The sequence below is a fragment of the Battus philenor genome, unplaced genomic scaffold (assembly GCF_028537555.1).
Source record: "Battus philenor isolate CCGP_79_NKW_IND1 unplaced genomic scaffold, ilBatPhil1.0.hap1 SCAF_6, whole genome shotgun sequence".
In the NCBI taxonomy this organism is placed as follows: domain Eukaryota; kingdom Metazoa; phylum Arthropoda; class Insecta; order Lepidoptera; family Papilionidae; genus Battus; species Battus philenor.
In genome coordinates this window covers 14,782,600-14,794,790 of record NW_027181726.1, presented here as the reverse complement: position 1 = coordinate 14,794,790, position 12,191 = coordinate 14,782,600, and the positions used below count along the sequence as shown (strand labels likewise).

General features: G+C 31.1%; 1 protein-coding gene across 1 annotated transcript in view; it reads right to left on the bottom strand.

The window, feature by feature from the left end:
- The window catches only part of LOC137930386 (rho guanine nucleotide exchange factor 15-like), a 41,968-nt gene that overhangs the window by 15,779 nt on the left and 13,998 nt on the right, over positions 1-12,191 (bottom strand). Inside the window, exon 7 of the mRNA XM_068773627.1 lies at positions 7,445-7,565. Within this exon, the coding sequence (XP_068629728.1) occupies positions 7,445-7,565 (121 nt within the window). The remainder of the gene's footprint in view (positions 1-7,444; positions 7,566-12,191) is intronic.

Here is a 12,191-nt window from a genome sequence, read left to right as displayed (position 1 = left end):
AAGGTTGTTACACTCAAGGTAGTTTTTTAAACTTTGTCAGTTTAACAGAAAAGCGTGTATTTGAAAAGTAATATTTTAATATAAATAAAATATTTTTATAATTAATAATAATAGTTTATAGTGTGAATCGAGATCGAAAAAGAATGAGGAAACGAAAGACATTGGTAAGACATTGGTCTTGCGGATTGATAAGTTGAAGTGGCAAATCTGGTGTCTGAACCAGCAAGCGTAGTGGGTAGAACACAAAGTGATCAGATGACCTTATTAAAATCCAATATTTAGCCACTTCCGCACATGCAGTGGTAGTCGTGCAACCCCTCTGTCAACTCTGTGTTTGGCACTAATCGGTGTAACATAACTCCTGAAGATGCCCCGTGGAGGGGTGAAACACGTGTTGAGTGATTTGACGGTGGCGGTTGTGTTATTCGCGTTGTTTGCCGCATGCGCATTTATCAGCGGGCTGGCGGGCGGTGCGCTTTGTTGCACGACTACCACTGCATGTGCGGACGTGGCTAAATATTGGTCCTTTTCTTACTTAGGATGGACTCCCGCAAGGTAACGCCTGATTCCATTAAATACTTATTAAAGTCTTCATAAAGATGCAAACCACTTCTTTCCAGTCCTGTTGAATATCCATGGGGGAAGCCTATCCCTAGAAGTAGACATTTTATGGCTTAAATGACGACAATGATGATGATAGCGTCTAATCATCAATCAACCGGCAAACGAATGTCACTATAACCTTGGTCTTGGTCTAGTGTTGATTTTCCACAACCTATATTGTCTATGTCGTCGGTCGATTTAGTCTTCCCACGCCGTGTGTGTCTTCTCATTACTTCAGGTCCAGTGCTTATAGTAAAATAAGATTAATACATTTAAACCTCTAGTCTAGGCCAATGTATTCGCGTACAGATTAAAATATAATCTTGATTGCCTTGAGAGCGATTTATTATTTGTCTGTTAATGGTACTCATTTGTTATTTAATATTTCTATCGATTTTTTTATTTCATTTTACAATTATTTAAGGTACATTAACTTCCTAATTATAAACATATTTTTATTTAAATTAGATACGACGAAAACAGTTCTTTTGTTAAAAAATTAAAGTCATAAGAAAACAAAGACGATAATGAAATTATTGCATAATAACGATAACATATCGATTATAACCAAAAATCGATTATTCTGATAAAGAACAGAAGAAGAATATTGTTATTCACTTACAATCATTTAAAGTGATCAATTGTGAAGGTTATAAGAATGCTAAGCTCAATTTGATACAAATTAAAATCAGATTGAGGTCCTATATAAAGGCATCCTACAATTCTAAGAGAGTTCCAATTGCGTCAACTTAAGAGTTCACAGTCAACTTCTTTGGATTTATTATTGGCATCACTTCCACACACCTTCTTACGATAAACTGTCTAAATTATTTGAAATAAAAAAGAAACTAAAACAGATAACGACAAAATTATTGATTGCACAAACAAGGAACCATTTAGGGTACGCTAGAAGTCGTTGAAATATTACTGTAAAAGCCTTTATTTACAGCGGTTCGTAATAAAAACATAAATATAAATAAGGCACACTTATTAAAGATATATTCATTTAATCTTGTTTGGGTCAGAATGATACTGGCCGTCAGTTACAAATGTAACCGTGGTCAACTTAGTTTTATTGGCTATAGTACACGTGATTTGACCATTTTGAATTTTGATAAATTTTAATTTGCCGGACAATTTACAATCCGAAGCGACAAACGAGGACTGCAATGAGGCTGATACTATCGGTCAATGCCCCTACGCTTAGATACAGAGTTGGAGTAGTGATTTTGAAAGGTTAAGTCAATTCATTAGGCTGCTTTTTTCATTTTTGTAAATTAAAAACACTTTTCCCTATATTAAACAACTGTTTTATACGTACATTAAAATACTTTGAAAATGATATTAATTATTTATTTATAAACAATTCGAAGAAAAAAACCCGAGATAAAAGATTTGGAATTAATAGCCATGATTATCGCATTGCTTTCTATATACGTAATAGGTTAATATACTCTTATATAAAAATAAGTTGATTTTGACAGTTCATATTTATGACTAAAAACGAAGGACTTTTGACTTTATGAATATTCATGTTAAATCTTTAAATTGCAAAAAACTACATTTAAAAATATAGCGATAAAGCATAAAATAATAGTTAAGTAGAGTTACTTGATAGTTTTCATCCGCGATTTTATTGATTATCGTCTGTAATAACGAATAATTGCTATTTAAAAAATAGCGTTTTCAGAAGCAAGCTATTAATAAATATCCATCAACTAGTCTTATAATTTTTCTATGCCTAAATCAGTATTAATAAATGGTTTTATTTATTTTTAATATTTAAAAAATAAACATATTTCACATGTACTTGTGCTTGTACAATACGCGTGTTGTAAAATTGAAATTGGAACAAACAATTTGTCATGTCGAATAAAACTAAAACAAAATACATTATAAAATAACAGTATGTTTGTAGTTAGACTAATATTTATAACATTTTTTTTTAAATTTGTTATTGTTAAAGGAAAAAATATAATCATAGATATTAATAATTAATTATTATATGAATGACATTGACACATAAACTACGGTATATATAATCTACGTATATAGTAACAGACGTACATTTAAAGTTTTATTCAAATAAAATTCAAAACATACCGTTTAAAATGGCATCCGATAAAAAAACTTTATGCACTTTATGGTCCGAACCGAACTCGAATGATTTAAAATTCTCTTGTAACGAACTTCTACCGCCGCACACGCGTTCGAGACGCAAAAACTTTACCACATCAATGCGAAACGAAACGACGGAGGTTCGGCATACAATGCGCTCCGCCGCGACTTCGGCGGAACCGTAAGTTACAGGCGGAAGCGATTTACAAGGCGGAGCAGGCTTGTTACCCATGTACGCGATAAAGCTCAAGCCTTTTTGTATATTTCAGATTGTTTGTTGTTGTGTTCTGTTATAAAATCCTTATGTTTAATTTAGTCTGATATAAAAAATTTGTTGTATTGTTGTTGAAATAAGGAATGATATTTATAAATAGATTTTTATGAAATAGAATGTAAATATGTTAAAGAAATATATTTGTTACGTCAGCACGTAAAAATTATCGCTGTGTATAACATATTCTTCCAAAATCGAATCAAATATTTAAGCCATGTGCTTTTTTGTTCGAGACATATGTCCAGTAGTAAACGTTCTATAATTGAAATAATGATGAAAATGATAATCATCAAGACATTTGGTATATTACTAATGGTTTTCTATACATTGTGCAATTTTAGATAGTTTTGTTTTGCTAAGATTTAGATATATGTCCAAAATATATGCTGAATTAAATTGAGTCCGAGTCTAAAATTTGTTTTTTATTAATTTTAGGTAATTTACTGTATAATTCTGTTTCATACACTACATTTTGTTGTCTGCTCTTTAATTGAGGAAAATAATATGAATAAATAGAGTATTGTAAAATTTGAGAAATAAACAAATAAATGAAATCTCTCGTCGCTTTTTAATTAGGCCAGATTTAACGGTGATACGGAAAACAGGATTATGAGTCAGTCCAGTGGCTGGGTAATGGGCGACGCCATGCCTCGCTCCTGACTAACACGAGGTGGTAGCAGTCTGTTGTACACATCTCGACTATCCACACCTGATGGCTGGGTGCCCGAAGTCTCGGACGCGCTTTATTATTAATAATTGTAACGGAATAGGCCTTAGTCTTCCTTCTCACCTGATGGAAAGTGTAGATGAAGACGAAAGTGGTACACGCCCATCCGAAAGAAACAACACACTCTACTCTTAAAGGCTCCAGAGTTCAACTTATCAGGAAATATAGAACCAGGCAGGTCGTTCTAAATCTTGTCGACTCTCACCAATAACGAGCTGTCAAACCGTTTAGTTCGACTCTTGGGTATGTCAACAACGTATGGATGAAACTTTTGCCTGCGCCTAGTATGATAAAGGAATAGAGATGGCTCAATCAGTTTGAAAAGAGCCTTCGAGTATTCTCCAAAGTGTATCCTACAAAAAATTTCGAGTTGAGTTCGAGTGAGTGTCGATAGTGGACCGGTTACACTGGAGTCGTGCCCAGTTCAGTTAAACCGGCCCCGATCGGCCTTTCAAAGAGTCCGCAATACGCGTTCAAAAGGTCCAACTTTTTGTACCACGAAAAAGGGGCCATCGCGACACCATTTCAATATCGATTCAACTCGAACGATTACATATTGAATATTTAATTCTATTAAATACCCTTTGTTATGCACAATAGAAAATATAAACATAGTTGCGTAATAGTTAACAAAAAGTACAATAGGTGGTCATAACACTCGAAGCAATTTCTTCCAAACAACCATAGTATATAAACAGCACTGTATTTAGCGGGTACTTAACATGTATAAAGAATACATTTATACTTGTAATAAATACAGTATAATACATAATATAAGTAAAGATATTTTTCATTTCGATTTTTAAAATATATTAATTTCGCGTGAGAAAATCTTACAAGACAAGATGACTTAAGTGTGTTGCATTATATCTTACTTATCGAGCTTTAATTGCTCTGCGATCAGGTAAATATTCTTTTATTGTCACATTATTACATCTCTATGCACTACAAGGTTAACGGTGTTTTAAACTACCGTACTAATGTTTACAATAGGCCAGATATTAGAATACATATAATATCTTACGTATATTTTTCGAAACTGTTGCTGTAGACATTTTTTGTATAATAAGGCTTTTATAGTTTGATTTATTCCACTTCTCCCAGTGATGTCACTTTTCGAAGTGGTACTAAAAGTTCTCTGGATATTCTGATTATAGCAACCAATGAAGTCGCTTAACCATCTGGACTTTTTTTTTAAAAAAAATATACAGTCTCGCTGAGTTTCTTCGGCCTGTTCTTATCAGGTCAGAGGCATTTATCATCAGAACAGATGGTAGATGTATCTTGTTCTCATAAGTGTTTTATTAATCCACTCTACATCGAATAAAGAATTTTTGTTTGAATGTTTACTCTTAATAAAACAACGTGACAGCTTTTGTCGAGGTTGTCTGTGTGGCCTTCCAATACTGTGAGGTAAATAATATTAAGACCCGAGCTGACGTTAGGAACTAAGTTACTGTAAAAAGTTTGGGCGAAGTGCCTTCAATGCTCTGCTATTTTAAACCAAGTGAAGCTATAAACAACAGCAGCCCGCGAGAATAAAAAGCTATTTTAAGAATTCCTCCATTTGTAAAATATAGCTTATCTAACGAAACCGTGCGATATCTGATCATGGTTCTACTAGACGCCAACTAATCAATCCACTTACAGTATCACAGTGACATTTGGAAATGTACCCATAACAAATAAAAAAAAAACAATATTAATACCCCATCAGTGTATGATCATCAAAGTCTGAGTGAATATAAAATAGTACGACTTCCAATTAGACATGTTAGGAAAATTTAGAATAATATTGGATACATTAATAGGTTTAATTTCAAAGGAGTTACTGTTGAATTTCTGGTCGGCTCTTATCAGCAGATCGTTCCGAGTCTAACCTATAGTGTTAAAATAATTTTCGATTCAAAAGTGGTTGTAAATGTCTAATTAAATGAAGATATTTTGAATTTGAATTAATTTCCACGGGAAATAATAGCAGATTGAGCCGATGTTGATCCTTCATCTATTTTACAATAATTTATTTGACAACAGATGGTGGAGAGAATTCTCAGTTGGCCAGTGTTACATTGAACATAATTACGGTTCAGGCTTTACCGCGTTGTGAAAGTGAATTGGCGCGAACGCGGCCTCGATGGTCGCTTGTTGCACCATAAGGCTTTAAATTGACTTGTTCCATCAACCATTTGTACAATTAATGTCAGTATTGTACTCATGTACATAGAAACTTCTTAACATCAATTATGTCGCCTTTTTAAAAACGAATAATTTCATATGTAAAATAACACATTGTTTTTCCTCCGTCACACCGTGCACATATTTTTAAGGATCCATCTTAGATTCATCACTAATTTATATTTAAAAAAAAAACTAGACGATGTTGTATTTTATCTGTGTACACAATACATAAATAAATATATAAAATATTAAAATATAAAGTGTACATCATAATAAAGTAAACGCTGACTTATACCACACAAATATTGAAATAGGCATTAATAATATGAAATAAAGATTTTCTTCGTTTAAAGCGATGAAACATATTTAACATAAAATCGCAGTAACCTTACGTAGTTAAAAAAATGTAAGTCATGTTACCTCTAATTTTATAATAAATAGTATGTAAAAGGTTTATAAATATGTTATAAAAATTCACAAGCAAATATTTTATCTTATTAGTATTACAGATATTAATAGATAACGCGCGGTTTTTGTTTTAATTTAAAACAACATCCACAGACATTGTGCGCGTTTTGTTACGTTTTTTTATTCATTTTAAAATAGTCTTCAAAAAAACAAGGAGTTAATACACGTTACATTTTACGTCATTATGACTTATATTACTAATTCTACGATCTCTAAGTCCTAAGTCTACTGGCTGATAGTTATATATATATATATATATACACATATATATATATATACATATATATATATATATACATATATATATTTATATTAATATTTTGGGTGAATGGGTATAGGTAAACTTTAAAGGGACGAATGTACACGAAAGATTCAGGAGTTGAGACCAAGAACCAATAACCACAGCGTAGGACAGATAACCTTGTTAATATCCTCGGAAGTAGCTGGCCGCTACCAACTGGTCTTATTGCAAAACTATAGGGGAGGCCTTTATTCAACAGTGGACTTTTTACGGCTACGGATCATTGTATAGTCCAATTAGATTAATTTATTTCAATCTCTAGTATAGGTCAATGTATTTATCCTTATAAATATTCACTTTACAAACATCTTATGGCTGAAATAATGTTTATTGATTGATATTTTATGATATGTTATTCACACGCTTGAAATTGTAATGTACACGTCAATAATTATAAAATTTTATTAAAAACAGCTGTAAATAGCAGCAGTCCATGAGAATAAAATGTTTGTTATGTTGCCATAACAAAACACATATCTACATTTATAACCAATCTGATTTTAATTTCATCAATGAGAGAATTTAAAACAGTAAGATTTTCATTAAGATATGTTTATATTTAAAACTACAATTAAAATTTAAATTTTGCATGGTTTATATCATAATGTGTACAACAAACATTGTTAGATTTCATTTAATAGAGCTACTTTTTAATTTTTAAGCTTACTTATTGTAATATTAAAATTATTGTCGATTCAAAAGTGCGTGTAAATTCATACTTATGTAGAGATATATAGAATTTGAATTTGGAATTTAAATTGCGATAATTACTCACCACGAGCCAGTAGAGGTGGTGGTCACAGGAGTAGAGTCAGCCCCACATTCAGCGTACCATGATGTTCGTGCTCTCGGCCCCTTGTCCTTACGCGACAGCGTCGGCAGGAGCCGCTTCAACTCTGTACCACAACCAGGATCTTTGTAATTTATTAAAAAAATATATATAGGATTGCCAGTTGTAAATTTTATCATTCATGACAATATTACAAACAACGTCAAAAGAAATAATAACTAAAAAAATAAGACTTATATTTAAAATTAAAAAAAAAAAAACATCCGTGTATTAATATCAACTGGCAACCCTAATGTCGGTTCGAATTTGTACACTGAATGACATATTTAAGTTAACCGTGCAATAATTTATTCTCGTTTCTTATTATTGTAATTTTTTTTTGTAATCTGATCATAAATAAACATAACGATCATTTATATTTAATTAATTCTGAATGATATTCTTAGAAATATTTTAAAGCAGGGATTCCTTAAGTGGTGAATTCAAATTCGATTCGTTGATGTCAAAATCGATTTTGAAGGTGTCGATTTTCATGAAAAATTTTTTTTGGCCGGATGACTTTTAAATATCGAACATAATTGGGTACAAAAGTCCTTATTAAAATTTCCAGAGATACTGTAAGAATTGTGTTATGTGTACTAATTCTTATAGAAATGACTAATATATTAGTATGAAGTAATATCAATGTTGGACTTAAAAACACATATCAATAATCGTTGACTAGTTTGGATTTGTGCGTATATTTTCAGCTACCCTTTGACTTGCTAAGTATTTTGTATTAATATGAGGATCTGAAATTTCAGTGCATGTTAGCGATGTCCTCCTCTCCGAGTCCTTGCTGTCACCTCCCAACATATACTCATATTCATTACAGAATGCACTCACACATGCGTGTAGTCTACCTTCGTGGAAACGTCTTCGTTCAACTGACAAAATCGGGCTAGTTTCATTTTAAGTTTATGGAAACTTTAGATCTGCTAACTCAGTTCCGATGAATCTCCAATATATAATCTTGCACGAAATAATATGGGAATCCCTGTTATGTGACTTTTTTTTATTAATAGTGATATAAAAATCTTATTTACATTTATATATACTGTCAATGTCGTTCAGTGTACAATAAGGTGACGCAAGTATATTGCATTGAACATATATTTGTATTAACTACAGAGATGCGCTCGAAGCGCTAACATCAAATGCATGCAAATACACTATTAATAACTATGAGCGGTTGAAATGATTTGCTAACACGTCATGCGAGATTCAACACTAAAAGAAACGACACTTGCACATATACAGAACGGTAAAGATAACACAAATCTTAATTAAATAAATATAAAAAAAAATCTAGTAAATTCAGTAAATTTACTAAGCACAGGTTCTAATAAAAGTCAAAATTACTCTATTTCAGAAAAAGAATATTAAAAATGTTTAAAATCGGTTAAATTTAAAAAAAAAAAATAGTTGTTAGTACTTCTCAATAGATGGCGCGTTACGAACTAACGTAAACAATTTTAAACTGAGGATTATAGATAATTGTAATGATCTTATACAATAAAGCTATTTCAACGGACTAACCAGTGATTTAAAATTATGACTTTCAGTTTCCAAGAATTTGATATTAATTAATAAAACTTCACCTAACAATACAAATGTGTAAACAGACATAAAAACAATATTTTTCCACGTAGCAATTACATTTATTTATTAGACACTTTAAATAAAAGTACGTCATCTCACTACAGATTATAATAAATTAAGTAAAATAATTAATAGCTTAAATGTAATTCATATTTTTAATTAGTGATATATTAAAAAAACAAAAATGTCAAGTAGTCTTTATCAAATCAATGCATTTTGTGCATTATTGAATATTTCCACATCAGTTGATTAATATACTTAAATATGTTTGTATAAAACAGTGTTTCCCAACGTGGGGTCCAAGCCCCACAGAAAATTGGACGCAATACTTGTTTAACCCTTTCGCTTTAATTTGAAAAAAAAAATGTTTGTTATATGTAACAAACATTCCCCATGTTGGGACGAAAAAGGCTGAGAAACACTTCTACACTATAAAAAGCGAACGAATTATTTAAAAAAAAAAAACCATCCGAGTTCGTCATAGGCTCTTTCAATCAGTATGCATTTAAAACCTTCGTAAATATACGATAAAGAATGCTATCATAGGAAAATAAAATATAATTCTAGCATTATATATTCACAAGTAGTCACCATAAATAATTCTATTTTGGTTATAATATGCATAGTCCAATATAAAATCTTTATTATGTAACCGATATTAGTTTAAATGACAATAATCGTTTGACATTAGCGTCACTTTTTGACAGGTTAAACACGCACGTCATTTCCGGTCGCCATTTTACATGATTTAACACAACATGCACACTCACGTCCTATGTTAAACATGCAGGTAGAATTGCTGGCACTTGACATTCGCGAATTTGCAATTTAGTATCGGCTGCGGAATGACCGTCGCATGACGCCGCGCGAATACGAACTAACAATGGCATCTTTAATTACCACCCACTCGCGGCCGCATCATTCAATGTTGTTTTTATAACGCATCTCGTCTCATAAAATCGAGACATCGGACATATTGCCTATTCGTTTAGGAATATGCGATTATTTATGGCGTAATTTCTTACTCTATTAGTTTTTTAATTACCGTTGCATAATTAATATCTTGTTTTAAAAATGTACATGTGGATATCGATGCAGTTTATCATGCAATTGCACTAATTCATTTACTATTTTCAAAAAATATAATAAAATGTATTATATTAATGTATTATACAGGGTGATTGGAAATATTAATTAAAAGCTTTAAGGGTTAAATGTATAGCTCATTTCTCAGGAACTGAGCTATACATTTACCCTTTTAAATCTTTTACACGTGTTTCTAATCATCTTGTATAAAGTAATTACTCTGAAGTATGTTACATTGTTTAATTGTCTCTATTGTAATGTGACAGGCCAATAACTTCTGGCAGTATTGTACAGTTGCAGATAGCAAACAATAATTATTTTACAATTTAATTTGTAGCAATTCCAATTTTGGAAACGCTTTTTATTACTATTTTATCATAACCTATTATTTATTATATCTGAAACCAAGATTTTAGATAGGAAGTACCATTAAATAATTGAACAAATGAGCTACATATTCACCTTTTTAAACCTATTACACCTATTTCTAGTCACCCTGTACACGATCACGTATTAAGAGCTATAGTAGCGTAATTCTGTTTAATTTGTTGGAGACAATCGTAGCAAAATTAATATATATACGAAAAGAGCGTCTTAGGAAGATACTAAACGCTTTTTTGCTCACAGTAGTGTAAGCTATATACCACAAGATGGCGGTATTTTAAATTTATTCACAATGACAATGGACACAATATTTTGTGAAAAATAATATTTTTTTTTAGTTTATCTAATTATACCCGTGCTTAAAAATCGAAATATCAATAAATATGATAAATTAATAATTTTAATATCTTTATGCGACAAAATAACATGCTTTAAGCATTCTAACAAACGAAATTTTATATTAAACAGATACACAATCACATAGACATGTTAACACCACAACCATAGGTGGGTAAAGAGGAATAACGTATTGCGTACATCGAACGGTGGGGAAAAAGAAGAATAGTGAAGATAAAAATAGCAACAGAAAGATAGAGAAGGAATTTGGTTCACATTCACGAAGCGTAGCAGCCGCAACCAGCGACTTCCGTCGGCTGCAAATAACTAATGTGTGTCTGTTTGAAAATAAATCCGCGGTTAAAAATGTTCACAATGAAATACTATTTCTGTTTGTATAGAGTATTCGAATAATAACAATAATAAAATTGAATATAGGTGTGTTAATTTATAAAGTATTTATAAATACATATATTAACGATGCAAATATTAAATTACAATATTAAAAATATATTGTGTTCTTATTTCAAAAAAAAATAAATTTATTTATTTTTCAACATTACAAGATAATAATAATAAATTAATATTAATTTGTGTTTAAAAATGGAAATATTTTTGTGCTTTGGGGTTATATTATTCTAACCTCCCATGTGGAATATTTTTAAGTCATTTTCATTCCAAAATTGAAAATGTTTGGCGCTCATATTTAATGCAAATCAGTAATGAAGGACACATTACTATGTTTTGATTTTCAAGCATTTCATCCTTTTGTATGCAACGTTTTTAATGGCATTTGGAAGCTTGCCAATTCATGTTATTTTTTTTTTCATATACCTCATGTAGGAGGTATACAAAAATATTTTATTTCTTGTGACTTTTCATAACATTGTGGGTTGATAGAGAATGCCTATAGCATTAAGTGACATTGTTATTGTTTTTAATTTTTAGGTTAGAAATTAAATTTTAACCAATATATACGTAATTTATCATATATAATAAATGATTTAAATATAGGTATGACAAATATACTGAGCGTTATAGCTTAAGTAATATAGGAAAGAGGCTACCGGTTGTAATAGTTTATAAATGGTACAGCTGCCAACGGTGAACTAAAAATATAACTAAATGAATAAATAAATATCTATACAGTTGTATGTATGTGTAGTTGTTCCTATATTGGTTATTTACAGCATACGGAGCCTGACCTTCGTTTAGCGCTCGTGTTCGGTTTTAAACCTGAACCGTTACGGACAGACGTCAACTGAAACCTTAACTCACTGATCGC